The sequence below is a fragment of the Pimephales promelas genome, chromosome 1 (genome assembly GCF_988280905.1).
Source record: "Pimephales promelas chromosome 1, fPimPro1.hap1.1, whole genome shotgun sequence".
Classification (NCBI taxonomy): domain Eukaryota; kingdom Metazoa; phylum Chordata; class Actinopteri; order Cypriniformes; family Leuciscidae; genus Pimephales; species Pimephales promelas.
Genome location: NC_142769.1, coordinates 35,891,179 through 35,918,610, shown reverse-complemented (window position 1 = coordinate 35,918,610; position 27,432 = coordinate 35,891,179). Strand labels below are relative to the sequence as shown.

The following is a 27,432-nucleotide window of genomic DNA, read 5'->3' as shown; positions in this document are numbered from 1 at the left end:
TTTAGCTTAAGACTGGGTTTACAGTAAAGGCCAGGAATGTTCTTGGTTATTCCAAGAATCCCACACAGTGCTTCCTTGTGCCATTAAAAACATGTTAGTTTATACTCTTACTAGTTATACTATGTACAATTATTAAATAATCCAAGCTGTCTTTCAGTAGATAATAATCTGTTTATTGCCTTGTCCACTTTAGCTCTAATGTGTCTTTTTGCTTGCTTTTGTATTTATATGCATATGCAGAGCCCTTTGACGAGTCTGAAGAGAAGTGGCTGTCATCTTTAGATAGCTCAAGATGGATGGAGTATGTCAGGTATGATTGAGAAACACCCAATAGTCACCACACAGCATATTTAAGTTATTTCGTGCCAGAAATGTTGGAAACAGGCATAGTTTGTGCATTCTCAGGTGTTTATTTAGGTCTCAACAAATCTGTTTTCAGATGTTGATAGTTGTGTGCACTTGGTAAGATTGGTGTGGTATGTTTTTTTTTTTTTTTTTTTTACAGGACATTTTTGAAGCATGCAACAGACGTAGTCTATATGCTGGAAAGCAGACATGTGTCTGTCATACTCCTAGGTAAGAAGACCTTTTCTATTATAGACCATTTTGCAAGATGTAAAGAACACTGGTCCAGAAGCACTTCCTGTTTCAGTTTTTTAACACTACATTAAAGCTGGGATAAAATACAACCAACAGAACATATAAAACTGAATCAAAATATTAAACAAACATCTTTAAGATGTTTTCTTTACATGTGAAATAAAGAAAACAGTTACAAACTGAAACAGGAAGTGTTTCTGGACCAGTGTTGTTTACCACACAAAATAATATAATATAGACCATTTTGCAAGATGTAGTTTTTTTTTTTTTTTTAAACAAAATTATTTATGGTGCTGTCTGTAAGTGCAAACTTTTTTCTGTGGTAATCAGCATCCCACAAATGCTGTCCACACACATGAAGTTATAAATAACCTGCGCTATTCTTTTATTGTTCTGAATGTCATGTAAAGTGATAAATGATCTTGCCCCTTTATATTCCCTATGTGTGTGAGCAGAGAAGGAGGACCGGGACCTGAGTTGTGTGATATCTTGTCTGGTGCAGCTGATGTGTGATCCTCACTGCAGGAGTCTGCATGGCTTCCAGGGTCTGATTCAGAAGGAGTGGGTGATGGCTGGGCATCGGTTCCTGGACCGCTGCAACCATCTGAAGAAGAATGACAAAGAGGAGGTAGTGCAGCACCCAGTATCTTATTTGTTCATTTATAAGCGGTACTTAAATGTGAAGTAAATTGTTTTTATTGTTCATATTCTTTCTGTCTACAGTCTCCTGTGTTCCTGCTGTTCCTGGACTGTGTGTGGCAGCTGTGGAATCAGTACCCAGCAGCATTCGAGTTCACTGAGGTGTACCTCACAGTGCTGGGGGACAGTATGTGGGTCCCTGTCTTCAGCACGTTCCTCTTCAACTGCCCCCGGCAAAGAGCAGAGCACAGCAGGGTTAGATGCTTTTTGACAAGTTTTGTAATTAGTTTTATTTTTGCAATACACACTTTTATAACATTAAAGCATTAATGCATGCTTGATTAGTTTATTAACATCTAAGGGAGTTCATGAACTTGTATTAACATCTAAGGGAGTTCATGAACTTGGAAAACTGTAATACATTAAATATTAAATCTATATATATATATATATATATATATATATATTAGGGCTGTGCAAAAATTAATTGCGATTAATCGCATCCAAAATAAAAGTCTGTGTTTACATAATATTTTTGTGTGTGCTGTATATAATTATTTTGTATATATAAATACACACACATGCATGTATATATTTAAGAAAATGTGTTATTCATATATAAAATATTTATATTTATACAATATAGATTATGTATTTATATATATATATATACAGAGTTTAAGCGCAAATAATTCTTAAATATATACATGCATGCATAATTATATACAGCACACACAAATATATTATGTAAACACAGACTTTTATTTTGGATGCGATTAATCGCAATTAATTTTTGCACAGCCCTAATATATATATATATATATATATATATATGAAGAGTTTAGATGCAAAAGCCTCTAAGTGCCATTTGAAATTTTCTTCTAAAATGATCATTTTTATTTTCATTTTATTGTCATTTTAGAAGAAAATTTCAAATGGCATTTAGAGGCTTTTGCATCTGAACTCTTCATATATATATATATATATATATATATATATTATGTAATAAACTCAAAAAGCATGCATTAATTCTTGATCTCCTGCTATATAAAACATGACAAATGAAGAGTTGTCAACAACTCTACCAAATAACAGCTAAACTGAATATCAGCTCTTTTACACTAAGTTTATATTTAATATCAAGAAATCACTATTAATACAATTTTTCTTTGAGCTGATGTCTACCCTTCTATGTCTGTCTGCCTCTTTCTCTCTCATCTCTTCAGGATTTTGCGAGCAGTAAGAGTATTCACCTGGGCCAGGACCAGGCTCTGCGCTTTCCATCAGTGTGGGACTGGTCCCAACAATTTAGTCTTAAAGACCAGACTCTTTTTAACAATCCCCTGTACGTGGGCAAGATCGCCACCTGTGTGCAAAACGGCACAGTGAAGACATTCACACACAGGCGCAGCAAGGTGAACTCTCTATCTCTACTACGCACATTCTTTTTTAAAAGGCTAAAGGTAAAAAATGCAAAAACCTTTTTTTCTTCTCCCTCAGAAAAACTACAGTTCCACAGTGCGGGGTCTACCCTCTGCTATGCGGAATGGATCGCTTGGACCGAACGACACCCTGACACGCCGGAACTCCCTCATGCTGCGTCTCCGGTCTGATTTGTCTCAGGTGCGAGAGCAGCAGGAAACCCCATCGGAGCGCTTCATTCGGGACTGGTTCTCTCGTCCTGTTGACCTGCAGGGCCTGTTGCTGCCCCAGCTCCTCCCATCTCACCTCTCTGTCTGGAAGCTCTACTTCCTCCGCTGGGTTCCCGAGGCACAGATCCCACAAGGCGGACCCATCACCGCCTTCCACAAGCTCTCATTGCTCACAGATGAGATTGAAATGCTCCAGAGCCAGTTGAGGCAGTACAATGGAGCAGGCTGTACTCCCAACAACCCACACACAGAGCACAGCAAAATGTATTTTAAGGTGACTTCGACTCCTCACCAGTCCCTTGCTCCTCCAGAGTACCTCAGCTCCTCGTTCCCCTTTTCTCCTATGGGTAACCTGTGCCGACCCGGCATCCTGGGGACTCCTCTTAGCAAGTTCCTCAATGGAGCCAAGATATGGCTCTCTACGGAGACACTGGCTAATGAGACGATTTGAAGGCACACTGCTGGGATAGGACTGTGAGGTCAGGCAGACATGAAGATCTAAGGCTTGAAGATCTTCTCACTTGTATTTAACTCTCATTTTGAATGTGCTGGCTTGTGGTACCGACAGTCACCTGTCTGTTGAGAGTTGTCAGTCGGTGTGGGTTTTTTTTGCACATGATTTAATATAAAGCTCCAATCGCACATTTTTCTGACTTAGGATTGTTTGGATGTGTTCTACACTGCCGGTATGGACTTTTCTTCTTGTGTTGAACTTAAAATACTTTGTGTGGAGCTTGTGGCATTAATTGGGAAGGACGTGGAACTTGTAACACTTTATATTAAAGTTCAATTTGTTAACATTACTTAATGCGCATTAGGTATCGTGAACTAACAATACATTTTTTATAGTACATATCAAAGGTTTATATGAATACATACTACCATTCAAACGTTTGGGCTTGCGTTTTTTATTAATCAAAAATACTATGAAATATTATTACAATTCAAAACTGTTTTCTATTTTAAAGCAGTTTGAGGTATTATTTATTCCTGTGATGGCAAAGCTCAGTTTTCATCAGTGCCACATGATCCTTCAGACATCATTCTAATATGCTGATTTCTGAAGTATAAATTTCTTTACAAAATACCCAAACTACTGTTTGCTAATTCATGTATTCATACTACATTAGTGAATGTTGATATTTACTTAAAAAATGTGTTAGTACAATATATGTTGAATTAACATTTACCAGGCTTAATAAATGCTGAGTCTCCATACCTAATGCATTAATTGATGTTATTGAACTGAACCTTATTATAAAGTGTTATCGTAGAACTATAACTTTAAATCTATGGTATAAAATATGCATATATTTTATCTTTTAATCTTAAAATAGTTTAAGATTTCTTGAAACCTTCTGGTAAGGTCTAACTGTAGTTAGCTTTATTAAAATGAATAACCAAAATTGTGAATCTTGATATAGGAATTGACAGGGTTTATCAGCATAAACCCCAATAGCAAGCAATAACTGTGCACAATATGGGTGTCTCTCAGGCTGGCTGGATCCTTGTCTGTCAGACATTGCTCTTTCTGAAGCACACCATGGCTGTTTAAGTGACTGACAGCTGCTCGAGCCAATCAGCTGGTTGATTTGACAAGTAGTCATGTAGTCAGTGTCTTAAACAGCATCCCAGTATACTTATAATTAAGTTGTGCAAATGCACCTGTGAACTTTTGCTTATTTGATCAATGCAACAGTAACCTTGGTCTTGGTTTGATATGTAGCCTCTTTAATTTTAGATTTGTTCTTTTAATTATGGTTGGGGAATTTTTTTTGTAAAGTTTTAAATTTATATTCTTTTTTTTTTTTTTGCTAGAACTTGGTACTTACCTTTTCCCCCGATGTCCTTTAACTAGTCTGAAGTAATGCACAGTATGTGTGTGTAGTTTACCACTAATGCTGTCAGTATGAAAACTGTTTGCTTTAATGGCACGGTTTGATTTGTCAAACAGCACTGATATTTATTCAGTTATGCAAAGAAACCTAAAACAGGGACATTGTACAAATCCTCTGTGCCTTGTTGTTGCGGGCCCTGAATTGCAATGTACCTGTTCTTTCTTTCTTTTTTTTTTACTCTGGATATGACAAAAAAAAAATGTTTCAAAACGCATCACAGGAGTTTCCCCTCTGGTGTGCAAGTGGAACAACGCTGACTAATTCCAAAGCTTTGTATGGAAGTTGTTAAAGATATCAGTGGTTGGACAGTTTTGTCTTTGAATCAATTAAGTTGTTATTTTAGTTTTTGTTTGTGAACTTATGGGAGCCTTGTTTTGTGGCAATATGCAAAATAGGGCTCTTCAGATTTTCATGCAAATAAAAGAAATTGCCACATTTGACTTAATGTGTCTTCAGCACATTAAATATGACTTTCTAATAGTTTTAAGAGTTTAGAAATCAGCAAAAGCAGTCTTAAATTCCATTTGTTTATGCCCTCAAAACACAAGTTCAGGTTAAACAACCTGTATAAGGAAAACATTACAGAGTACTTCACTCAAGAGTACTGCCCTCTTCTGACCACTTACTGCTATGCCTAACTGGACATGAGTATACGTTTATTCATTAGTAAATGCTCAGGTGAATCATAAAATGACTATGAATAAATATAAATTAAATACTTTTTCTTCCCATACCTTCTGAATGATGCATTTGACTTATTTATTGAAAGATATACAGTGGCCACAGACTGGTAGTATTTTATATACAATAAATAAATGCATTTGCTTGCATTATGTCAAAACTTATTTAAAAATAAATATAGCACAAGCATATTTTTGGTTTTAAAATGCCATAGAACATGTTTTTGTGTTGTACATGAACATAGAACATGTTTAACATTTGTTAATGTGATTAATGGGAACTTTATGCATCCATGAAAAATGGCCAAAAATGAAATACAATATATCTGACACACAAACACACACACACACACACACATATATATATATATATAAATCAATGATTTTAATGAAAAATTGTTTTAGTAATATAGTACTCATTCTCTGTAAGAAATACAAGCCATTTATTCTAAGCGCAATATTTGCAATATGTTTTAACAGTTAATAGTGAGAGTGTTTAAATATAGTCCAAAAAAAACCTCCAGGACACAAATTTACAAGAAAAAGAAATCTGTATTTGAATAAAAATGACAGGATATAAGTTCAATTAGGTTTCTCAAAAAACAAATAACTGTACATATTGTTTTTAAAATGGGTTATAACATTACAACTTCAGCTTGCTTACAGAAATCTCTTTTTGTTTCTTCTTTGCTGTCTGGTTCTTTGAGCCCTTGATTTGGCTCTTGACTTGGTCTTGTAGTTGGGTGAAGAAAGCTTGAGAGGAACGCAGGGCCTTATCCATGCCATCATTCTGTTGGAAAATACAGGAAGAGTTAGAAGATATACACTTAAAACCACAATAGTTAGAAAATATACACAAACCACAATAGAATAATTGCATTGGACTTCAGTTACTGACCGTGAGTATTTTCGCTTTTCCTCCTTTAGTAAGATTCTTGAGAGTCTTTTCAACTTCAGCTTTACTCTTCTTTTTGTTGCCTTTCATCACCTCTTTGAGTTTTTGTCTCTTCTCCTGCTCCTGAATCTTCAGACGCTTCAGTTTCTTCTTCTTTCGTCTCTCTCGTTTCTTATCGGTAGTGGTTTTCTCTGTTTCTCCAAGTATATCTCCTGCCTTATTCTTCTCCTGGGATAAGAAAATGAAATGAAATGCATTGACATCTCATGGAAATTTTCAAATCTGACTTGTGAAAATGTTTCACACAAACACTACAAAGCAAACTCTTTCTTAACAGGATAGATGGGAAGAGATGCGAGCAGACCGCACAAACCTTAATCTCCTCTGGAGCCAACAGTGTGGCGTCACTCGCATTAACTGGAGCCACTTCCTCCATAGAAATAGAAGGCAAGTTGGAAACGACTTTCACCTCAGGAACATGCTAAACAGAAAAGAACAACACTTCTTTAATAAAGAATGTCTCATATGAAGATGCTTTTCTTTCACATTTCACACATGCAGGAATACACTATAGCTGGCTCGAGCTGCAAAGGATGTTTTACTCACTGGTTTTGGTGTGAAGTGGAAGTTTGACAGAGCATCCAGTTTGAGGAAAAGGGTGTCCATAAGTTTCTGGATTTCTACATGCGCTGGGTTCTCTTCCTCTTCCTTCTTTTCCTGAGGACAAACAATTAATCAAAAGTTTGAGTTTTATATATATAATTTTTTTTTATATAAAAAAAAGTTTTATATATAATAGTTTAAGAGTAAACTTAAAAAAAATCCTTGTTGAAAAGAACTATTTATATATATATAAATAGTTCTTTTCAACAAGGATTTTTTTTAAGTGATAGTAAATCCATTTACAATGTTACAAATGATTTCCATTTCAAATAATTAAATTATTTGAAATGTATATACACATATACATATTCTAAATATGTACATATGTATAAAAAAAACACAATTTCAGCAGGATATGGAAGAGAGACACAGTGGACAGGACTCACCTGTGTCTGTTTGATATACTCCTGCTCATAAACCTCGGCCAGACTCAGTTTGCTCTTCTCGTGGTCCAGAGTGAGTCTCTTCTTATATTCAAACACCTCCTCTTTAGGCTTCTCTTTCCTTACCACATCATCCCACACCTGACACACAACAAATCAAACGCAAAGAGCTCAGCAACCCTTTATTGAGATACTGTGTGACAAAAACATGACGTACATTAAATGCATGAAACAAGCATAACATAAATTATTTACTTTATAAGCCCCTCAACAAAACCATGGAAGTCTAAACAAACCTGATCTTTAATTCTCTGTTTAATTATATCCTCAATCTGTAAGGTAGTTTCCTCTGTGATTACAGGAGCTGTGAAGGAGAAAAACAAAGTAATGAACAAATCTATAAATAAGCAATATTGCAATGGAAATCAGCATGAAACTCACCCATCCTAGAGGCCTGGTCAAACGCCACATCCTCTTCCAGCATGCTGTTCTCCGGTCGAGTCTGAGCGCTCACCTCTCCCGACAGCTGCCAAGGCTTCTCTGACAACGCAGCTTTTTCCAGCTCTTCAATCTGTTTTTTCATCTGTTTCAATTCATATCAACCAGGGTTATTAGTTGAATAATTTTTTTTTATTGCCTTAGCAACTAACTGAAATACGTTTAACTTATTAACTTGAAAAAGAAAAAAAAAATACTAAAAACTGAATTAAACCTTATAAACATATAACAAAATTTGAATATATAAAATATATAAAACTAAAAATAATAAATACTACTAAAACATGGTGTCCAATCCAGCTCACAGATAAAGATGTTCCGATACCCATTTTCCTTCCCGATACCTGGCCGATATCGAGTTCTGATTCGATGCATGGGTGTTTATCTATACAATTCATACTAGCCCTGTATGAATTGATAGAATTATTTTATGGTGTGCTTCAAACTCATCCCTTAATTAAACATGAACAAATACATACAGTGAACTAGAGTTTTTTTATTATCTGACATTTCAAAGCAATATATTATTTATTTTTCTAAAGTGAAAAAAAAGAAGTTAAAATGTAGCCACACATCTAATACTTTAAACTGAGAAAGATATTTAGATTTACAATACACCTGTATAAAAAAGTGCGACAAATAAATATAGGAATCTAAAAACTGATATGAATAATATAGGAAAATAACCTCTTTATCCAGAAACAATTTTGTTAAATACACAGTATTTCAGTTTTGACTGCGGCTGGTCATCCAGAACAATGAACTCGATAATTTTGTCGGTTATATTTATCGCTCGTTGACTGTCTTTTGTAAACTTTGCTTCATTTGAATTAAGCTTCTAGAGATTGTTGATTCTCTTCGCTGCCCTTGCCATTTTGTTCTGCGGGGTGACGCGTCTTCAAATGCTTTATTAAGCGTTGAAGCTGTTGTACTGGCTGGTTGATCCAGTCTTAAATACTGCCAAACAGCGGACATACTGCTAGCGCACGCACGCTTTCTTCTTCGCTGTTTGTGGCAACAGCACAACTTCTTGTGCTGCAGCGAAGAAGAATTGATCTCCGATTTGCAGCGTCAAGCAAAGCTGGCGTTCATAATTAGTTATTGTTTAAGAAAAAGGTATCGGATCGATACATGGGTAGAAGTACTCGCCGATACCGATGCCAGAATTTTTATTGGTATCGGCAGTTTTTTCGATGGTAGTATCGGAATCAGAACAACTCTACTCGCAGAGGGGCACTGTCCTGCAAATTTTAGTTTGCCCTCCAGGACCAAGTTTGGACACACCACAACTAAAACACTTAACAAATCCATAGTTTGAGTGCTACAGGGAAAAGTCATTTTAAAGACAAACCTTTTCCTGTCGCTTTTCAAAGGATGACTTGACCTCAGGTTTAAGCAGATTGTTTGCTTTTCCACCCAGAATGTCTTCCACATCCTCCCCTTCACTCTCATCTGGAAGGTCAAATGTCACCTTGCGTAAAGAATCTCTTGCATCTCTATCACCCATGTCATCCCTAAATGAAGAAGGCGAAAGCATTAAATCTCTGAAAGAAAATGCTTTATCACTTTATTCCGTTAAAACACAACAAAGACAGCAGTCATGACTTACTCTTCCATATCAAAATTCTCCTCATTCATATCATCTTCATCTTCTCCCACATAATCATCATTAGATTCTGGTTCATTCTCTTCATCCGGAGCTCTCTGTTCAGGCTCTCCATCCACTGGAGCAAAGAAATCTTTGTACTTCATATCTCTGGAGCTTTTCTTCTGTAAAATTAAAAGACATTGTGAGTTTCATTACATGTTACTTTAAGTTTACGTTCAAAAACCCTATTACACCATCACCTTTTTCTGTTGTTTCAATTTGAGTGGTTTATCAAACCTTAGTTCCTCCTCTTCATCAGATGGCAAATTCTGAAAATAGTCTATATCCTCATCTACACTCTCCTTTCCCTCTCTTTTATCCATGTTTTCCAGAAAAGCTTCCATTTCAGATAGCTTGAAAAACCTGTCATCCACTTCTGATGGAGTCGCATTAGATTTTGATAATTTGGTAGCGGACTGTCTCTGTTTGGTTTGTTTCTCAAATTTATCTACATCAAAATCCAAATCTGAGTCTTCGCCAGAGAAGTCATCATCCCCGTTGCTTGTTGATGGCTTCAGCCTCTGCTCAATTTTCTCCTCTTCATCTTTATCATCATCCTCAAGTTTATCATCATCATCATCTTCACCTTCAGTCTCTTCTTCCGAACCATTATCCACTTCCCCATCCTCCTCCATATCTTCCAAAAATGTTATCGTGTCATCTGCAACAGCTTGCTCAACTGACTTCTCAAACCGTGTCAGTAATGCAGTGTTCTGAAGCTCCAGCTCCTGCCAGATTTGCTCCTCGTCAAAGTTTTCGATGGTCAGCTGCACCAGTGGACTGCCTTTGCAGTATGCAGGCTTGTGGGCTTTATGCAGATCATAAAGAGTCTTGGTAAGTGATGTGAAGTCTGTTGCCAAAGCATCCTGGACACTGAATATAGATTGAGAGCATAAAAGAGAAATGTCAGGCATTCTTTCCAGAACCCATCTGTTTATATCACCGTAATACATCACATGCTAATTATCTATTTAGAGTTTATAAATAAAACTACCATTGGAAACGACATGGACAGAGACGTGTTAAACTGTACGAATAACATTTTCACTTAACATATACGCGCAACCACAACGTGAGTTTTGCACATGGGTGGCCCGATACCAGTTTAGGCTCGTTTAACGTCAGAACACGTACTAACTCGGATGAACAACCCATTCAACGAAATATTTAATTCATTCAAAGTGCATCCAACCTGAGAAATAACTCCGTGTGAGCTGTGTTGCTGCTTAATAGCTGTAAACAGCTTTCCAGCGTGCTGCCATCCCCGTTCGCCATCTCAGCTCTCACATGGGTCTCCGAGTGCGCTTGGTAAATACAACCCCTGGACACATTATACACTGTATTGCGTTCCGCATAAAAGGTTCCACATAACCGCGATGTTTCTTAATTTATGGAATTTACTGTTTGTGGTAAAGCGTAATCATGATTTTAAAATTAAAATATTATGATAATAATTATATGGGTAAATCATGCGTATATTACCAGAACACGTAAATGAATGCGTGCTTCGAGCTTGAGCTGTTTAAATAAAGTTTTGTTCTTTGTCAATGACCGCAAAGATGGCTTCCCCTTTATTAAAGGTTGCAGGTGAGTTAAATACAGAAGTAGTAAACTGAGTTTGTTTTAACGTTATGTAATTAGTTTGAATGTTTTTTTAACAAATAGAGCTGTTCTATTCTACCTGCAGTTGTCTGTATCTTACTTTTTGAGAACTGTCGTTATTAAAATCCATTATAGACTACTTTTGTTGTAATTATCGTTCTATATTTATTGCATCCATATTGCAATCTCATTTGACTTGCAGTGACAGGTCTCTCGAGATGTGCTCGGCACAGTGTCCACTCAGTGAGGGCATTGTCTCTGACAGGTCCCGTCAGTCAAGGTGTACCTCGGTCACTGTGGAAGTTAGGTAGGCTGAATCACGTGGCTATCGCAGTCCCAGACCTAGAGAAAGCCACAGCACTGTACCGCGATGTGCTCGGGGCTCAGGTGAGCGCCACGGTGCCTCTCCCTGAACACGGAGTGTACACCGTGTTTGTGGAACTGGGAAATACAAAATTAGAGCTTCTACACCCTCTGGGAGAAAAAAGCCCAATTGCAGGTTTCCTGCAGAAGAATAAAGCCGGAGGGATGCATCATATCTGTATTGAGGTAAACATTACATTAGGTTAGATCAGTGGTTGTCAACATTTTTTACTAAAAACATATACCCAATATAAAGGTCCCAACATTAAGATGTTTCCTCTGGTGTTTCTGTTGTAATTATAACAATCCTGCTTGCTAGCATTATTATAAATCATATAAAACAATTTTTAGTGTTTCTTTAAGATTTAGATTTGGTTGCATGCAATATAATGACAATGACTTGAAGGATATTGTCTAGAAAGACTAGAAGTATTTTACTGGTCATCACTAGTTAAAAAGGCCCTTGTGTGTTTTAGCATTTTAATTAAGTTGAGGTTGAGAACAACTGGCTTACTTAGACTTTTTTTATTAATCAAATTTTTCTTTGGCTTCTCTCACAATATTTACTTATTTATTTTATTTATGCAATATATTATTTTAGTTATACAAAATGTACTAATGTATAGATGGACAAAAAAAGTTACATAACACTCACATAAAACAAAATCAAATCACATGGTGTCATGTATCACAAAAAAGCACATACAATCACAATATTCATTAAGATAACTTTTTTAAAGTAATATATTTTATTTTAAAAAAAGTAAATGGACAAAACTAAAATCGAATAAAAACATATGCAGTTCATATTTTAAAATAGCTTTTAGAATGAATATGAAACACCAGAATATAATATTTAATACTACTTTATAATGTTCATTCCATTTACAATTTTTCCATATAAAAGTAAAATTAGATGGGATAATGAGGAAAATTCAGAAACTTTTTTTTTTTTTTTTTTGTAGAATCTATTTGTAGGTGTCTTCAGACCTTTTCCTATCAGAAAGTAATCAGTTTAATAGTGGACAGAATACAGTAAGGATCTATCATAAATGTTAAACCAGTCCGTTATTTATGTGTTGCCTGTGTGATTGCAGGTGGATGACATCAATGCAGCAATAATGGATTTGAAGGAAAAGAAAATCCGGCTGCTCTCCCCAGAGCCACGGATAGGAGCTCATGGCAAACCTGTGATGTTCCTCCACCCTAAAGACTGTGATGGGGTTCTTGTGGAGATAGAGCAAGCCTAGATTTTTCACATGAGAGTTGTATCTTGTAAACGGTGACTTTGTTCAGTTTTGACACTTAAGAAATAGGATCATTGCAATGGGTATGGAGTGTTTGATATTGATATGACTTAAAGATTTTTGTTTTTCTTTAGTAATGATTTTCTTTAATGACTTAAAATAACCTTTAAAATTCTCTTTAAAATAATATCTATATTTACTATTAAAACAATAGAAGCTGAAATAAGCGCAATTTAATTCATGGAAATGCTATAATAAAATGGTAGATAAGTTTTATCATGTTTAGGAACTGAGAAGTCAGTTGAAACCCTCATAAGCTTTTCATCTGGATCTAAATGGAACAGACAGATTGAAGCTTTCCTTTTTTTGCCGATTACCATGTATTTGGAAGACAAGTTGGCTCATATCCATCTCTCCACTGTCGTCAACCCGCCGCCAAATAGAAAGTAGTTTTTGTTCTTATGCCTTAAATCTGCCTTTTCTTCGAGGAACGGGGTTAGTTTTGGGGCTTGTGGTTTTCTCAATGTGTGGTCTCTAAAGGTCCTGTTTGAAGGTTCCTGCTTTAACACTGCTGGAATAAAAAGGTTTTCTTTTTTGCTGTTTTAAGCTGTTTTGGACATTTCAATTTATTGGGCAGTCTGAAAAAGAGCAGAACACTTTCCAGGGAAATTCACACTCAGCCTTTCCCAGACCTTTTGAATATCTTACCATTTTGCACATACTATATTTTGAAATGTTTGCTTTTATGCACAGTAGTGAAAAATAACTATAAGCATTAACACAAATAGTACTCTGAAACAAACATAAAGAAAGCATGAAATCATCAAAGAGTGATGGTTTAAGTGTTTTAGGGGAGACGATTTCTTCATCGGAACAAGGGCTATCATGCATCCCAACAATATTATGTAGAAGCTTGCATTTGCGTGTTATAATGTGGAAACATCTGCCTGGATTAATCATGATGCATGAGTAGCTGCATGGTAATTGTTGTTTTCAGTGTCCCAAAGGCAGCTCATCCTAATTGCACATATTCAAACCACATGTCCAGTTTTATCTAGGGCATTGGAAGCTGTTTATTGCCTTAGATTTGAGAAACACACTATCTCTCATTTTGCCTGTCTCAGAATAACACTTACAAGAGATGGCAATTAAGTATCTCATTTTTCTGAGCTAATGTAGTATCGATTTCGTTTTTTTTTTTAAATTGTTATTTACTGTCTTACAGGAACATGAAGGCATTAGCAAATATGTGCTCATTTGCATTAGGATCTAACATGTAACTATATATATCCAACAGCATCAGGAAGATTATGTGCTTCATAGAAACAGCGTAAATCTCTCTTATGTAATGTCATGAAGAATCTCAGTGAGACAGATGCATCATTTGAGCGACATTATCCATTAAAACAAGGCCTTAAAGAAATGGCTTTCGGTAAATGACATGACATACCGACAGTCACAGTGTATAGTGAATTTGTAAACATTTACATGGAAGCTAATTACTAATAGTAATAATTGATTATGACATATTAGAAAGGATAAGAATAAGGCTGCGATTCGCACTTTTTCCACGCTGATTTTTATTGGTTTGCTCAGCTGATAAAGATTTGATTAAAAATAAATTAAAACGATAGCATCATTTCCTCACACAACAATGAAAGCTACAATCTCTCTTTCTCTCTCGGGTGGGGTTTCTGTGGTGATTTAGGCCAGCGCTGCAGTGGAGCGCCCCCTGCTGTTCTCTTCATCTGCTCTTCAGGTTTCTGTTCTCCTCCTCAGTCTCCGGGATGCGGTGTCGCTGCGGTGCACACTGTCTCTGTACCTCTGAAAACATAGGACTTCTCTATATACACATCACAGCACCAAATGTTATGCAGGTAGGCTGGTTTTCTGTGTTATCTTTCGCCTCATCTGAACGTTACCTGCGTGTTGATGCGGTATCAAGTGATACACTCGTGAAGGATATAGGATTTCATCCTGTGGGTGCAACATCAAGCCCGCTGCCACATCACGTAAATGATGAATAGTCGTTCTTTTAAAGTCCTCCTTCTGCGCCGTCTTTTAAATTATTTAAAATCGTTGTTACATTTGGGGAGATGGAAATGGCGCGAACTGAAGGGCCGTTAGTTTGTTTGTTTGTTATTCTATTTTATTTTTATATAACTCCTTTTTGTTTGAAAGCTTCTTTGCGGTGACTAACGTGTTATTCATTTTCCCATGAATGACCATAATTAACACGACGGAAAATATTGCAAAGAAAAAGTGGCAAGTCCTTCAAAAAGTTCGTGACAAATATGTAACGTTACTGTAAAATGACTAACGTTATTAGTCCCAGTTAAGTTTTATATTAATATCTATCTATCTATCTATCTATCTATCTATCTATCTATCTATCTATCTATCTATCTATCTATCTATCTATCTATCTATCTATCTACTGTATATGGGTAGTAATATTTTAATGTGTTTTAAATGTTGTTTACTAATTCATTATTTTAAAATAATATATATTTTTAAATAACAAATGTTAAATTACTAATAATCAATAATTAATACTAAAAAAATTGTGATTTAGAGTAATAAAAAGCTGTAAAGAAAGGCTCACCCCAGATTTAATTTTCTTCATACAGCCCTTATGTAAATCTTGATGTCCATGGAAATGTCAGCCTATATTAAGAGATATCATTGTCATTCAGATTTTGTGTTGTTTACAATTAGAAGCAGACCTGCTTGGTCAGTAGCCAGTGAAGTCTGATTAATTCCTCTGTTTGTACAGGGAATTTTGTATTCAATCGTGGTCTAAATCTTCTTTTTAGGAACTGACACATAAAATCATGAATAGAGGGTGATATTCTAATTGTGGAATATAAACATAATGCTGTCATGTCCTTCAGTTTTGGCTGATTTGCAGAGCTTATCATTCATAATCATGGTAAATCAAGCATCAAATTCAAGCCTCAAGCTGGAAATCAAGCATCATGTTGCTGCTGCTTCTGTAAAAGATGAGGATTTTGTCCAGAGAACAATAGCTGGTCCACTCCCCTGAACAAATCAATAAAACCATTAGGATTAGAAAATAGTGTGCACATTCTAAAATATGTTTATATAAACTTTTTCATAATTGAGAGCAAAGCAACATACAGCTTAAATGAAAATGAATGATTACGCTGCTCATCTTTGTGCGTATTGTTCAAAGTGTCTGAAATGTCTTTTGGGACTCTGAAAGGAACCATAATATAGAGGGATAGAGAGACAGTTTAGGAGTGATAGGGAAGAGAGGGAGTCAGAATGAGAGGGAGTTTGAGTGCTTATGAAGGTGCATAATTCCTGAGTGTGATCTCAGTTGGGGATTCAGTATCCACAACAGTCTCTTGCTGCTCTCTTGTCCAGGCAACCTGCTCTTACACACACACTCCCTGCCCCGCTCCTCCTTTCAGATCCCTCATAGTTACGGTTCTAAGCTGAAGGACAAACGCTGTTTGCAGGAGCATGCTGAGTTGATATTTATGCATGAGTGCAAGATTTATAGATTGATCTTCTGCGAGAACACTGGATAGAGACGTACGAAGATGGAAAGAAAACCCCCAGGTGAGGGTTGGGAGATTATAGAAAAATAATATTGTCTTCTATAATAATAGCTTTGATTTTCAAGTCAAAATACATGTTGTTTCAAAGCGGCCTCGCAGTATAATAAACAGGAGAATAACAATCATTGATGCAGACTTCGTCAAACAAGAGAAATTCTGCTATTCTCAACAGAAGACAATAGTGTGTCACTATTCAGCTCAAATCAGTTCAGTTGTAAAGTTCACAATTTATGAAATTTGTTCAATACAACAATAAACATCTCTACAGTAGACTACAGTATCATTATTTGGCTCAAGTCAGTTCAATGTTGATTCAGTTCAATGTGTCAATTTTTGCAAAATTTGTCAATTCTGTAATTTAGTGGTGTCGTCATCCCGCTCAATTTCGTTATCCCGCTTTAATTTAGTTTAGTTTTGCTCTCATCCGATAGTGTCAGTGCAGTGACTGCAGTCAAATCGATAATATTACGGTACTGAATAGTAAGTGTATTTTCACCTGAATCGCATGAAAATATCATACAATTTAGTGTTTTGCTACAATTTTCAGTTTTGAACGAAGTTTTGAACGAAAATACAGTGGTGAGATGGCAAGGGTGTTGGCAGGCCCTTTTTAATGGTGTTACTAATGTGAGTGTAAGCAGTTTTGGCCCAAAGCTGCTGTCTGGTTTAACACTCGCTCTGATGTGATCCTGTTGCCGTTTTTGAGTGTGTGTGTGTGTGTGTTATAACCTCTGGCAATGTGCCCGGGAAGAGGAGGACAAGGGTCAGAGAAGCATGTTCTCGCTCAGCTCAATTTAAAATCTATTGCTCACTATACATATACAAGTTCAGTCAGCCAGCCAGAAAAATCCCAGAAATGATATTTACTTGTATTCCACTTTATAAGTTTACCACTGTTTTCTATTTTAATCAATTTTAAAATGTCAAATGTCATGTAAAAAAGAACAGAATTGATTTGAAATAAGACTTTTTTTGTAACAATTAAAGTCCTTTACTCTCACTTTTAATCAATTGAATGTATCCTTACAAAAATAAAATCTTACTGACCTCATAGTTTTGAATGGTATATGATAAAAAAAGTTAAAAAAAAAAAAAAAAAAGATTAATATATTTTTTTTGTATATTTGACTACCCACCTAGGACAATGTATTTTTTTATTGAGCTTTAAAACTTTCTAGTACTTACAGAAATAATATTCAAAATTCTTGCAGTGCTGTAGTGCCCTTAGCGTATAGTGCACAAATTTGGGCCATGCTGGTTTCCCTAGAGTATAGCATACATTAAGGATGAGTAATGGGAATGTGCCGATGGCTTTGACTTCAGAATGGTGTAAAAATACCATGCAGAAGACCGTGATTTCAAGTAAAGCTTTACTCACACAGGTACACTGGTGTTAATGATCTTATACCCAGTTTCACGGACAAGACTTAAAGGATTAGTTCACATCAAAATGAAAATTTCCTGATAATTTACTCACCCCAATGCCATCCAAGATGTTCATGTTTTTCTTTTTTCAGTGGAAAAGAAATGATGTTTTTTGAGGAAAACATTTCAGGATTTTCTCCACACAATGGACTTCAACGGAAACCAAATTGTTGAAGTCCAAATCTATGCAGTTTCAAAGGGCTTTGAAATGCTTCAAAGGGCTCTGCACGATCCCAGCTGAGGAATAGAGTCTTATCTAGTGAAAACTGTTCGTCTTGTGCTGGTCTGCGACGTGCCAGGCTTTACGTAATCATGTTGGAAAGGTCACACTGCTGGACGTAGGCGGAAGTACCGCCCCATTGTTTTAAACATCCAGAATATGCATGGCATGGGGTGAGTAAATTATCAGAAAATTTTCATTTTGAGGTGAACTAATCCTTTAAGCCTTGCCCCAGACTAAAATACATGTGTGAGCTTAATCTTAAAATATGTACATTAGTAATGTTTTTTTCTAAGGCTTGTTTAAAAAAATCTACTTACAGTAATTGTTCTGATTTAACTAAGGCCTAACCCTGGCTCAATCTAAGGCCTGTCTGTGAAACCAGGCCTTGGTTATCTGGCCAATATATGTGGTATCTTCTGAAGAATTTGTATTTTTAGGGGAGGAGAGTTCACAGATCAGAAGCTGTGTTTGTCTTTTGGTTTTGGCAGATATTGAGTTATTTGTGCTCTGAAAGTGAAACATGAAAGTGAATTGAGATATATGACCTTCAGAAATAAACATGTTTTCCATAAAAATCTCTTTTCTAAGACTATGTTGTTTACATGCAGCCAATAACCCGTTCAAAACCGGGATATTAGCAATAACCCGGTTGCGAACAGCCATGTAAACACCGGCAAAAACCCGAATATGCTCATATCACGGATTTTAAAAACCGGGAAATTATACCTGGGGTAACCCTTTTTTAACACGAATTTTTGGTCATGTAAACGTAAACGTGTATCGGTCTATCCCCATAGTGATTTGTGTTCTTCTATTCGCATGGAATCTTGGTCTTTTGATTAGAGAAACTTCTCGGTGCATACAAAAATCTGCGTGCAGTATACCGGAAGTAAACATGGCGAGAGGTCGAGACATAGCACAGCATACTTTTGGAGCGAGCTCAGTAACGTTACCAGCATCAAAGCGCAAACAAAGACGATCGCTATCTGCCCCGAACTATTCATTATCAGTATGCTGCCATTGTTGTTGTCTTTGGATACAGGAAGAAGAATCGGAAATGACGCATATTACGTCTTAAGGTTGTCCGTAGATGCTAACCGCGCGTCGCCTTTTAAATCGGGATATTGCAATTCCATGTATACAGGAGAAACTCTCTCTGCTCACGCATGTAAAGGGGTTATTCCTAATGTTTCAGAAACCCGAATAGTGACTTTAATCCGACCATAACCCGAAAATTTGTTGCATGTATTGTAAACGTAGTCTCTGATTGTGAAGATCCGTTCATCCTCTGTGAAATTAAAATGTTTTCTGTTTTTTTTTTTTTCCATCATAAATTTCATCTCCTATCAGCTTTACACTGCACAGTGCAGTGAGATGAAACAGATGTGCTTTATTGGACACAAGCCCTATAATGTTTTGCTTATGTGCCTTTTGATCAAGCTGTGGAATGATTCATATTGATGTTTCATATAGCTCAGTGACATTGACTATATGACTGAATCATCTGTTCCTTTGATGTTGCATTGATGTTTACTTTTTAAATAATCAAATATCCGAGCATGGTGACTTGTCATATATTTTAAAGGTGCTTTCAAGCATCTGTTATGCACAATAAGTGAAAGCAGCTTGTTTTGCTTCCTATCAGCCCAGTATTATTTGAGAAGGCTTTTGTGTTTGTGTCTTTTGCCTCCTTTATCATCTTTCCTTCTTTTACATAAATGGCCTTTTCATTCTTTTTGGGAAGCAGTCCACCTTGAGATTGCATTACGCGGTTCTTTTATCTATTCGGTGCTTTCATCATCTGGTTTCTTATAAGAATATTGAATATTGTGCACTAATGTGCAAGGTAAGAAAGGTCTTCAGCCATTTTTTCCCTCATTTGCTGATGTTGATCTGACTCAAGATTATGAAAAAATGCTGCTCTTGATCTTTTCGTTCATTACTTAGGGACATTGCGTTCTTTAAAGGGACATTGTGTAGGAATTTCTCCCAATTGTTTTTTGCATTCACATGAATTGTGCTCTCCAGCGCCTCGCTTTTTCAAATGCGTGTTGCATCTATGGTATCCGTTACCAATGAGCTATGACAGGATGTCTTCTAATTGCACTTCGTCGAGTTTTCCTTCGGGTGAACAGGTTGCAAGAACAATCATATGCTCTATTAAAATATATTCTTATCGAATTTCTAAGTACAAAAAGTAAACATACAAACCTTGTTTTTAGCGCCTTCTCTACCAGACTGATCTCATGAAGTAGCGTGTGTATGACACGCCAATTTGTATTTCCATTTTTGGCGTGCTATCAAGATGCATAATCGCTTTTCAGCGTGTTTTTGAACGCCGTTGACTTAACATTATTACTGTATAAATAAATATATGACTTACCTTAACCCCGTCCCTAAACCTACCCGTCACTGGGGTTAATGGCATGTATGACTGTTCCCTTACCATCCTAGGAAAAAAAAAAAGATATGACTTACCTCAACCCTGTCCTTAAACCTAACCGTCACTGCGGTTAATGGCATTTATGACTGGACATTTGACGGCGTGTACAGACACGCGGAATCACTCGGACATTAATGGCGTAGACATACACGCATACACGCGGATAGCTCAAAATGCGTAGAGATAACACGCCACTTGACTCGAAAGTGGCGTGTATGTTTACGCAAAAGTCATGATGTCATGTTGTCTCTACATAGCTGCTATTCATCAAAGAGCCTGAATAACTTAAATATAAATGTTCTACTGTCCAGTGTTTCCCCTATCCCATTCTTAGTGGTCAGTCATGACCAACGTCTTCGTTCCCTCCCTCTGGGAATGAGGGTTACCATATGTAACCGAGACGTTTTACTAGTAGGCCTACAAGTTACGTTAGCCTACATGAGCACAGTATCGGACCGACTCCCGAGGACTGGTATCAGTTATCACTCCATGATCACTATTATGCCATTCAAAAGCAGTTCTAGGCTTATTCTTGGCTGGATAACTCTTAGCAGGTTTGAAGGTGCATTGCGCAACATTTAATGTTAGAAATATCCGTTTTTCTAACCCATACATGCTTAAACAATTGCCTGATGGGCTGATTGAGCCCTTCTCTGATCACTGTGATTACCTCTATGATCCTGTACAGTAAAATAAATAAGAGGGATTCAGGTAGGAATTTGAGACTGGACGTGATGTCGAGCGCTTTTACGCTCACATATATCTGGCAGGTTTATGTATTCGTCGCCATTCGTCGCCATTCAACTTTAGTCAACTTTCGACAAAAGTAGAAGATGGATTCAAAGAGACCGGCTAGTAGTTCATTCCAAATCCCGCAACACAAACTCCACGTAAGACAAAGAAAACTTTTGTCTAGTGCCACCAAAAGGGACAAATTGGAGTCAGACAGGTGTTGTAATATGACGAGAGTCAACATCGGGAAGGCTTTCAACAAATGGAGAGATCTTCGGTCTGCTCTAGGGCTAAAACGGGATCCTATACAAAGTAATAACTTATATTGTTCATGAACGTGTTTCCATAATAATACAATCATAAGTGGATGGATACAGTAAACACATAAAACCAACCGTTCAACATGGAGATAAATGGAAACAAAAACCGAAGTTTCTACTACCCCTGTTTTCCCCTCACTCATAAGTGTGTAATTTACTCAAATGCCTTTCCTTTCATATATTTAAAATAACTTGCAGATTTATAACTTTATTACCTCTGAAGACATGGTGACTGTAACAAGATTTGTGGGGCTGATGCTCCTTTGGTAATGAACAGCTTGCGCAAGTGTGCGTGTGGTCCATGAGCGTGCACACCTCTGGTGTAGTTCTGCAAAAACTCAGAGACTTGCGCAATGCACCTTTAAACAGCCCATTTAAAATAAAAAATGATGCTCCAGTTTTGGATTAAATAAAAGTACAGTCAAGTCAAATTCATTAAAATTTCTTAGTGCATTATTTAACAGCTACACATTGAGTGAACAAAATATTTTTACAACATGAATTAATGTTTGTGAATGTTATTTAATGCATTGTGCATAAAATAATGTTAACAGATAAAACTTTGGATTTTAAAAATGTATTTTAGTAAATTTAAATAATAATTTGTCTGGTTTGTGCTATTTCGTTTTTCCCCTATCAAGAGAATTAACACAAAGAAAAAAATGAATAATCGTGTCTAAAGTTATAAAATTAAGGTTTCAGTTTAAAGGATTCAAACTGCTTGCTATGGATGCGAAAAACGCAGAAAATCGAACCTGATCGGTTTTTTTTAATGACGGATGAAAGTTTTGGAGGCAGTGTGCAAGCGTGATTGACATAACGTGAGGTCGTATTTATTTTTTCATGCTGTGCGAAAATTTCAGACTCAGTGTGAGGCAAAGGCAGCCAAAGACCGCCTTTGCAGAAGAATATCAACGCTTTGCAAACGACTTTTATTATATAGATCTGCCAGAAATGCCGCAAACATGCAAGAAACCATGTTAATTCTAATCACTGATCTGTGATCAGTGATTTCTGATATTTAAGTAATCAGACAGATTATCTCTCAAAATCATTCAATGCTGTTTATGCATTAGTTAATCAAGCCAGTGATTGAATGATCAACTTCATGTCTTTTCTCTTAGTAGGATGAAAATAATCTTATTTAAACTGTGATTAAATTACATACAGAAATCGATCAACTCTCCCTTTCCAATCTCCCAAGCTGTCTGGACATCAATGATGCTAAATCAGAGGCTAAAATCAGTCTTGGAAAAATGCCTTTTATTTTTAAATTATGGTAATTATGTGGTAATTATAATTATGTAAAAATCATATAAGGGCACCCCAGGAAACATTATAAAATAATCCAGTTCATGACCCCTTTAAGATTTAGTCGTGTCAAGTTTTTTTTTTTTCAGGCCAAGGGACATGATGCTACAAAACATTTTATTTTGTCCTCATCATTTTTAATCAAAATGTCGTAATCTCCTGTTGAAACAACAGACTTCTCCAATCATTCAGTCCACGTAAACCCGTCCGTTTCTTACATTCTACTGGAGCCTCACATTCAGTTTAGCCTTAATCCAGCCTACATCCAATGGACAGAACCAAGACCCCATCCTACTTTTTTTAAAAAAAAATCTTTATTTATCTGTTTCACTCGAATGTATGTCACAATATTGAAAAAAAGATCTGTCGCTACTTCTGTCTAACAGCGATTTTAAGCCTGGCCATTCCTGTAGTGCCATAGTAATGAATTTGTTATGAAGGTGACATGGTAAATTCATTACAATAATCATTTGTACAGTATTTCATTTTTAACTGTACAGAAGTATAGTCTATAAAGTATCGAAGTATAGTTTTTGTGTCTATAATGTAAAGCATTTCGCAGAACTTTATCCTCTTAAATGCAGCTTTGGTTGACGTTCACTTAATATTGTATTTATTTTATTGTTTTATTTTTCTTAATTTGTTGATTAAACAATTATTGGTGGACCCCCCTGTTGAAGACTAGTTGTGTTTCCCCCATATCTTGTCTCAAAACAGCTTTACAAAACAAGCGGGTCCAAAGCACTGATAGCCGTATTACTCTTGCACGCATCTATTTATCCGTATGGAAATTATTAACTAGCAACATGATATTTTTGATAATATTTATAGGTTATTTAATAAAATCATTTTAAAAAATGTTCATAGGACACATAGCTGATTTCTTGTAGTACTGGATTGACCCCTCTTACGTATCATTTAGGGATGCACTGATACGATAACCGATAATTCTTTATATTTGAAAGCCAATAACCATTATGGCCAATAAATCTAAATCCAATGTTTTTTTTACATTTTGAGAGCCTGATTTAAAAAAAAAAATTCTCAACATTAAAAGCCAAGCCATGTTGAAAATGCAGCCCCCTGAATTTAGTCTCAGAATGACTCATGGACCACAACCAGAAGAGCTCCATTCTGCTTTCCTATCGCCTTTTGTGCATCTGTCAATAAGTGTCTAAACAGAAATATAAATAAATAAATAATTCGTTTTGAGACAAGATAACTATAAGAGATGAGAGAATGGCATGATTTGTTGTGAGTTTATTGTACTGTTGTACTTTACTGATGGGGGAATGGCTGCCCTCACCTGTTCTCTGTTGAGAGATGATGGTCTGTTGGATATTTGTGACGGGTCATTTGAGCTTGTGCTATAGCTGCCTGTGTTTACTGCAGTCTGAAGGTCATGAAGGCTCATTCCTACTGGGACAACGGCACCTTAAATCTCTGCAGTGTCTGTTTTCAGCTATTCATATACCAAGGGTTGACTCATCGACAGAATAAATGCGTATAGCTGTAGTCAGATCGAAGATTTATATTTATGTAAGCCTAACTTCTCACCTACATTTAGAGCAGCATTGATGGATCGTCCTTGGAGTCATTCGCAGTTGGAGGAGTGGCAAAGTATTACCTGTAAAACACAAAGAGTGAAAGTAATGCATCACAACCAAGTATAGCTCTGTGAAAGGGTGACAATTTTTTTTCCTTATCTGCAGCACAGTTAGCCTCGCGCCATTTCAGATCCATGTACATTAGCATTTAAATAAGCTAACTTGATTTTACCCAGTTCAGGCTCCATTGTCTCCATTTGAATGAGTCCACACTCAGCGGACTGAATGGAATAAGATCAGACGATCCATTTACTCTTGCTCTCAGTCTTTAATAACATGGAGGATTCACTAAGGAACTAATGGGACCACCAAAAGGACATTTTAAAAATAGCAAATATAATAATAAATAAAAATAAAAACACACACACACACAAACAACAAATAATCAACTTGACTCAAACACTGTTCTCTGACTCTTAAGCCCATTGTATCATGGCATTATTTTGCAAAAAGACCTCAATCATCCCTGAAAACTAATTTAAGATGATTCATATGAATAATATCGTTACTCATTTGTTAGTCGCTTTGGATAAAATCTTCTAAATCATTAAATGTAAATGTACTTTGACAAATGCAAAAAATAAATAACTTATTAGCGCTCAGAATTTATAATCTTTATTATAAATTTAATAAAGTACTATAAAATGTTATAAAAGTACTCGATCTGACCACTGAGGAAAAAAATCTTTAAAACCAAGTATGACAACAAAATCACACTTAAATAGTGAAATGAGAAAGACATGCCCAGATTCAGTATTTTTAAGCAGATAAACACTTAATATAAAAATTTGTTCACCACATCGTGACAGAAATTTTACAGACAAGACAACTAACCGTATTTTCAATATGCTCGTTCTGTTGTCAAATGTCTTATTGCCTTAAATTCACATTTCACTTGTTCATGGCTTTGCATTGATTGAATACAGTAAACTTGACATTAAATGTATAAACTCTGTGTCTTTAAGTAGCTACTATTTGCAACAACATGAACATGAAGGAAATAATATTATCACACATAATACTGTCAAATTGGGAACATTTTACACGGTTACACATTTATTCATATATTTTAATTTCAAAACTAAAAAGTTAAAAGTATGTTCTCACTATCTTATTAATTCATGCAGCATGAACTAAACAAAGTAGTGTTTGTATTAACCATTAAAGGAGTAGTTCACTTTTCAAAAAAACTGTTCAAAGGGCTTTAAACGATTCCAGACGATGAATAAGGGTCTTATCAAGTGAAACGATTGCTCATTTAAAAAACAAAAATACAAAGTTTAAGTTTTATAAGCTCAAATGCTCGCCTTGCTCTGTACTGCAATGCACGTTTGTGACTCTCCTGTTCGAACTCGTCCATCAAAATGAACAAATCTTTTTCGTTCGTTTCGTTCGTTGAATGAACCAAATGACTCGGAAAAAGATTTATTCATTTTGTTGAAATGACTGAATTTGTTCAGCGTTCACATTCGTTCAGCGATAGTTTGCTTGATTAGACCCTTATTCATCGTCTGGAATCATTTAAAGCCCTTTGAACCGTTTGCATTTTGTACTGAAAGTGTCTTTTGGACCTTGAACCGTTTGGTTCCCACTGAAGTGCATAGAGAAAATGCTGGAATGTTTTTATCAAAAACCTTCATTTCTTTTCGACTGAAGAAAGAATGACATGGACATCTTGGATGACATGGAGGTGAGTAAATTATCAGCAAAAGTTTTTTTTTCAAAAGTGAACTACTACTTTAACATAATAAAAATATATATTGATCATTGTATATCATGATATCTTATACATATACAGTATGAGCAGAAAAGTGACTATTTAAAAGTATTGTTAAATATTTAGATATCGATTCAATAATCCGAAATCCATGTGAAAATACCTCATATATAATAAAAGAACATTACGTGCATAGGTAGCACAACTCTGACTGTATAAGCTCCACCCCTCACTTCCGTCCTGTGGCTTCTGGTCTGAAACTGCTTGTGCTGTGGTTTTGCCGCTAGATATATCTCATTTATCTCAAGATAATATGATTATATGCTATTTTCCCCACCATTCTCTGTGGCAGCACAATGATTTTAAAATAGATAAAGCATAAAATGTACAAACAAACTAAATCCATGCACTTCATTATGCACTGGCACTAAAATGGCTTCCTCATTTGCTGGATTGTGAAAATAGATATGAGAACTTGAGAGATATTAAATTGCACAAAGTGTAATTTTTAATATGACTAAAGTCATTTGAACATGTGTATGTTTTTTGGAGGAGGATCTTTACAGGAGTACTTGAAGGCAGGATAATTCTATGGGTCCATGTGAACATGGACACACTATTGATTACTGGGAGGGCAGCAGGTGGATGGTTGTGATCAGTCGTTTCCAATTGTTTTACAAGCCTAAATCCTCCTGGTAAGGAAAATCCAACATTGGTATCAACTATCATCTTGTCAGAAGCGTGTGTGTGTATGCATGTGAGCATTAAAGCTAAGGTCACTAGATGGCCTGGAGATGCTGTGTTTTCTATCTGATGTTTTCCCCCCACAGTTGTATCATTATTAGCACTTAAGCTTTCTGTGTATTCAATGGGCTTGACCATTAGCTATCCAGCTTCTCAGAGAGATTGTATTCTATTAGCATTTAGATGAGGCAGTGATTTTAGTTTGCCTCAACATACCACTCAGAATATGCAGCTGCTGCCAGCACTTGGTGTATAAAGATGTTTAGACCTGCATAAATGGGTGTACAACTGTGGTATGAAATTAAGACTTCATATATATTTATTATTGTACCAGATATGCAGTAATATTAATATAAATAGATATGTAGCATTAAACACACATCACATTTACTATACATGTCATGCATTTAATCTTTGTGACATATTTTTAAAGATATCATGCTTTAGAAAAAAACCTTTAGACATTCATCACTGATGTTACTACTACACTCTCTCGTATTGTGCATATACTGCGCATACATTTTATTCTGTTTTATTCTTTGGGCATTAAAGCTC

The 27,432-nt window shown here is 36.0% G+C and overlaps 4 protein-coding genes across 8 annotated transcripts in view; 3 read left to right on the top strand and 1 right to left on the bottom strand.

Annotated features, from left to right (window-relative positions):
- The window catches only part of mtmr10 (myotubularin related protein 10), a 50,069-nt gene extending 44,840 nt beyond the window's left edge, over nucleotides 1-5,229 (top strand). Inside the window, exons 11-16 of the mRNA XM_089129563.1 lie at nucleotides 241-310; nucleotides 506-576; nucleotides 1,056-1,228; nucleotides 1,324-1,494; nucleotides 2,466-2,654; nucleotides 2,740-5,229. Of these exons, the coding sequence (XP_088985689.1) occupies nucleotides 241-310; nucleotides 506-576; nucleotides 1,056-1,228; nucleotides 1,324-1,494; nucleotides 2,466-2,654; nucleotides 2,740-3,342 (1,277 nt within the window). The 3' untranslated portion in view covers nucleotides 3,343-5,229. The remainder of the gene's footprint in view (nucleotides 1-240; nucleotides 311-505; nucleotides 577-1,055; nucleotides 1,229-1,323; nucleotides 1,495-2,465; nucleotides 2,655-2,739) is intronic.
- A 602-nt stretch (nucleotides 5,230-5,831) lies between these two features.
- mphosph10 (M-phase phosphoprotein 10 (U3 small nucleolar ribonucleoprotein)) lies at nucleotides 5,832-10,907 on the bottom strand. Its single transcript, XM_039685557.2, has 11 exons — nucleotides 10,749-10,907; nucleotides 9,757-10,429; nucleotides 9,518-9,678; nucleotides 9,260-9,422; nucleotides 7,852-7,993; nucleotides 7,707-7,774; nucleotides 7,414-7,551; nucleotides 6,971-7,081; nucleotides 6,738-6,845; nucleotides 6,368-6,592; nucleotides 5,832-6,259 (listed from the first exon to the last, which is right to left on the bottom strand). Exons 1-11 carry the CDS (start codon nucleotides 10,829-10,831, stop codon nucleotides 6,113-6,115), a joined length of 2,019 nt encoding a protein of 672 aa, XP_039541491.1. The 5' UTR covers nucleotides 10,832-10,907; the 3' UTR covers nucleotides 5,832-6,112.
- A 99-nt stretch (nucleotides 10,908-11,006) lies between these two features.
- On the top strand, nucleotides 11,007-13,374 carry mcee (methylmalonyl CoA epimerase). The gene is made up of 3 exons (XM_039685565.2): nucleotides 11,007-11,143; nucleotides 11,361-11,707; nucleotides 12,619-13,374. Exons 1-3 carry the CDS (start codon nucleotides 11,104-11,106, stop codon nucleotides 12,769-12,771), a joined length of 540 nt encoding a protein of 179 aa, XP_039541499.1. The 5' UTR covers nucleotides 11,007-11,103; the 3' UTR covers nucleotides 12,772-13,374.
- Nucleotides 13,375-14,492: 1,118 nt separating this feature from the next.
- The window catches only part of apba2b (amyloid beta precursor protein binding family A member 2b), an 80,427-nt gene continuing 67,487 nt past the window's right edge, over nucleotides 14,493-27,432 (top strand). For 2 of the 5 annotated variants that reach the window (XM_089129562.1, XM_089129561.1), the window contains exon 1: nucleotides 14,493-14,645. The gene's annotated coding sequence lies outside the window, so the exon portion shown is untranslated. The remainder of the gene's footprint in view (nucleotides 14,646-27,432) is intronic. The other 3 variants (XM_039685554.2, XM_039685550.2, XM_039685555.2) reach the window with 2 other exon arrangements.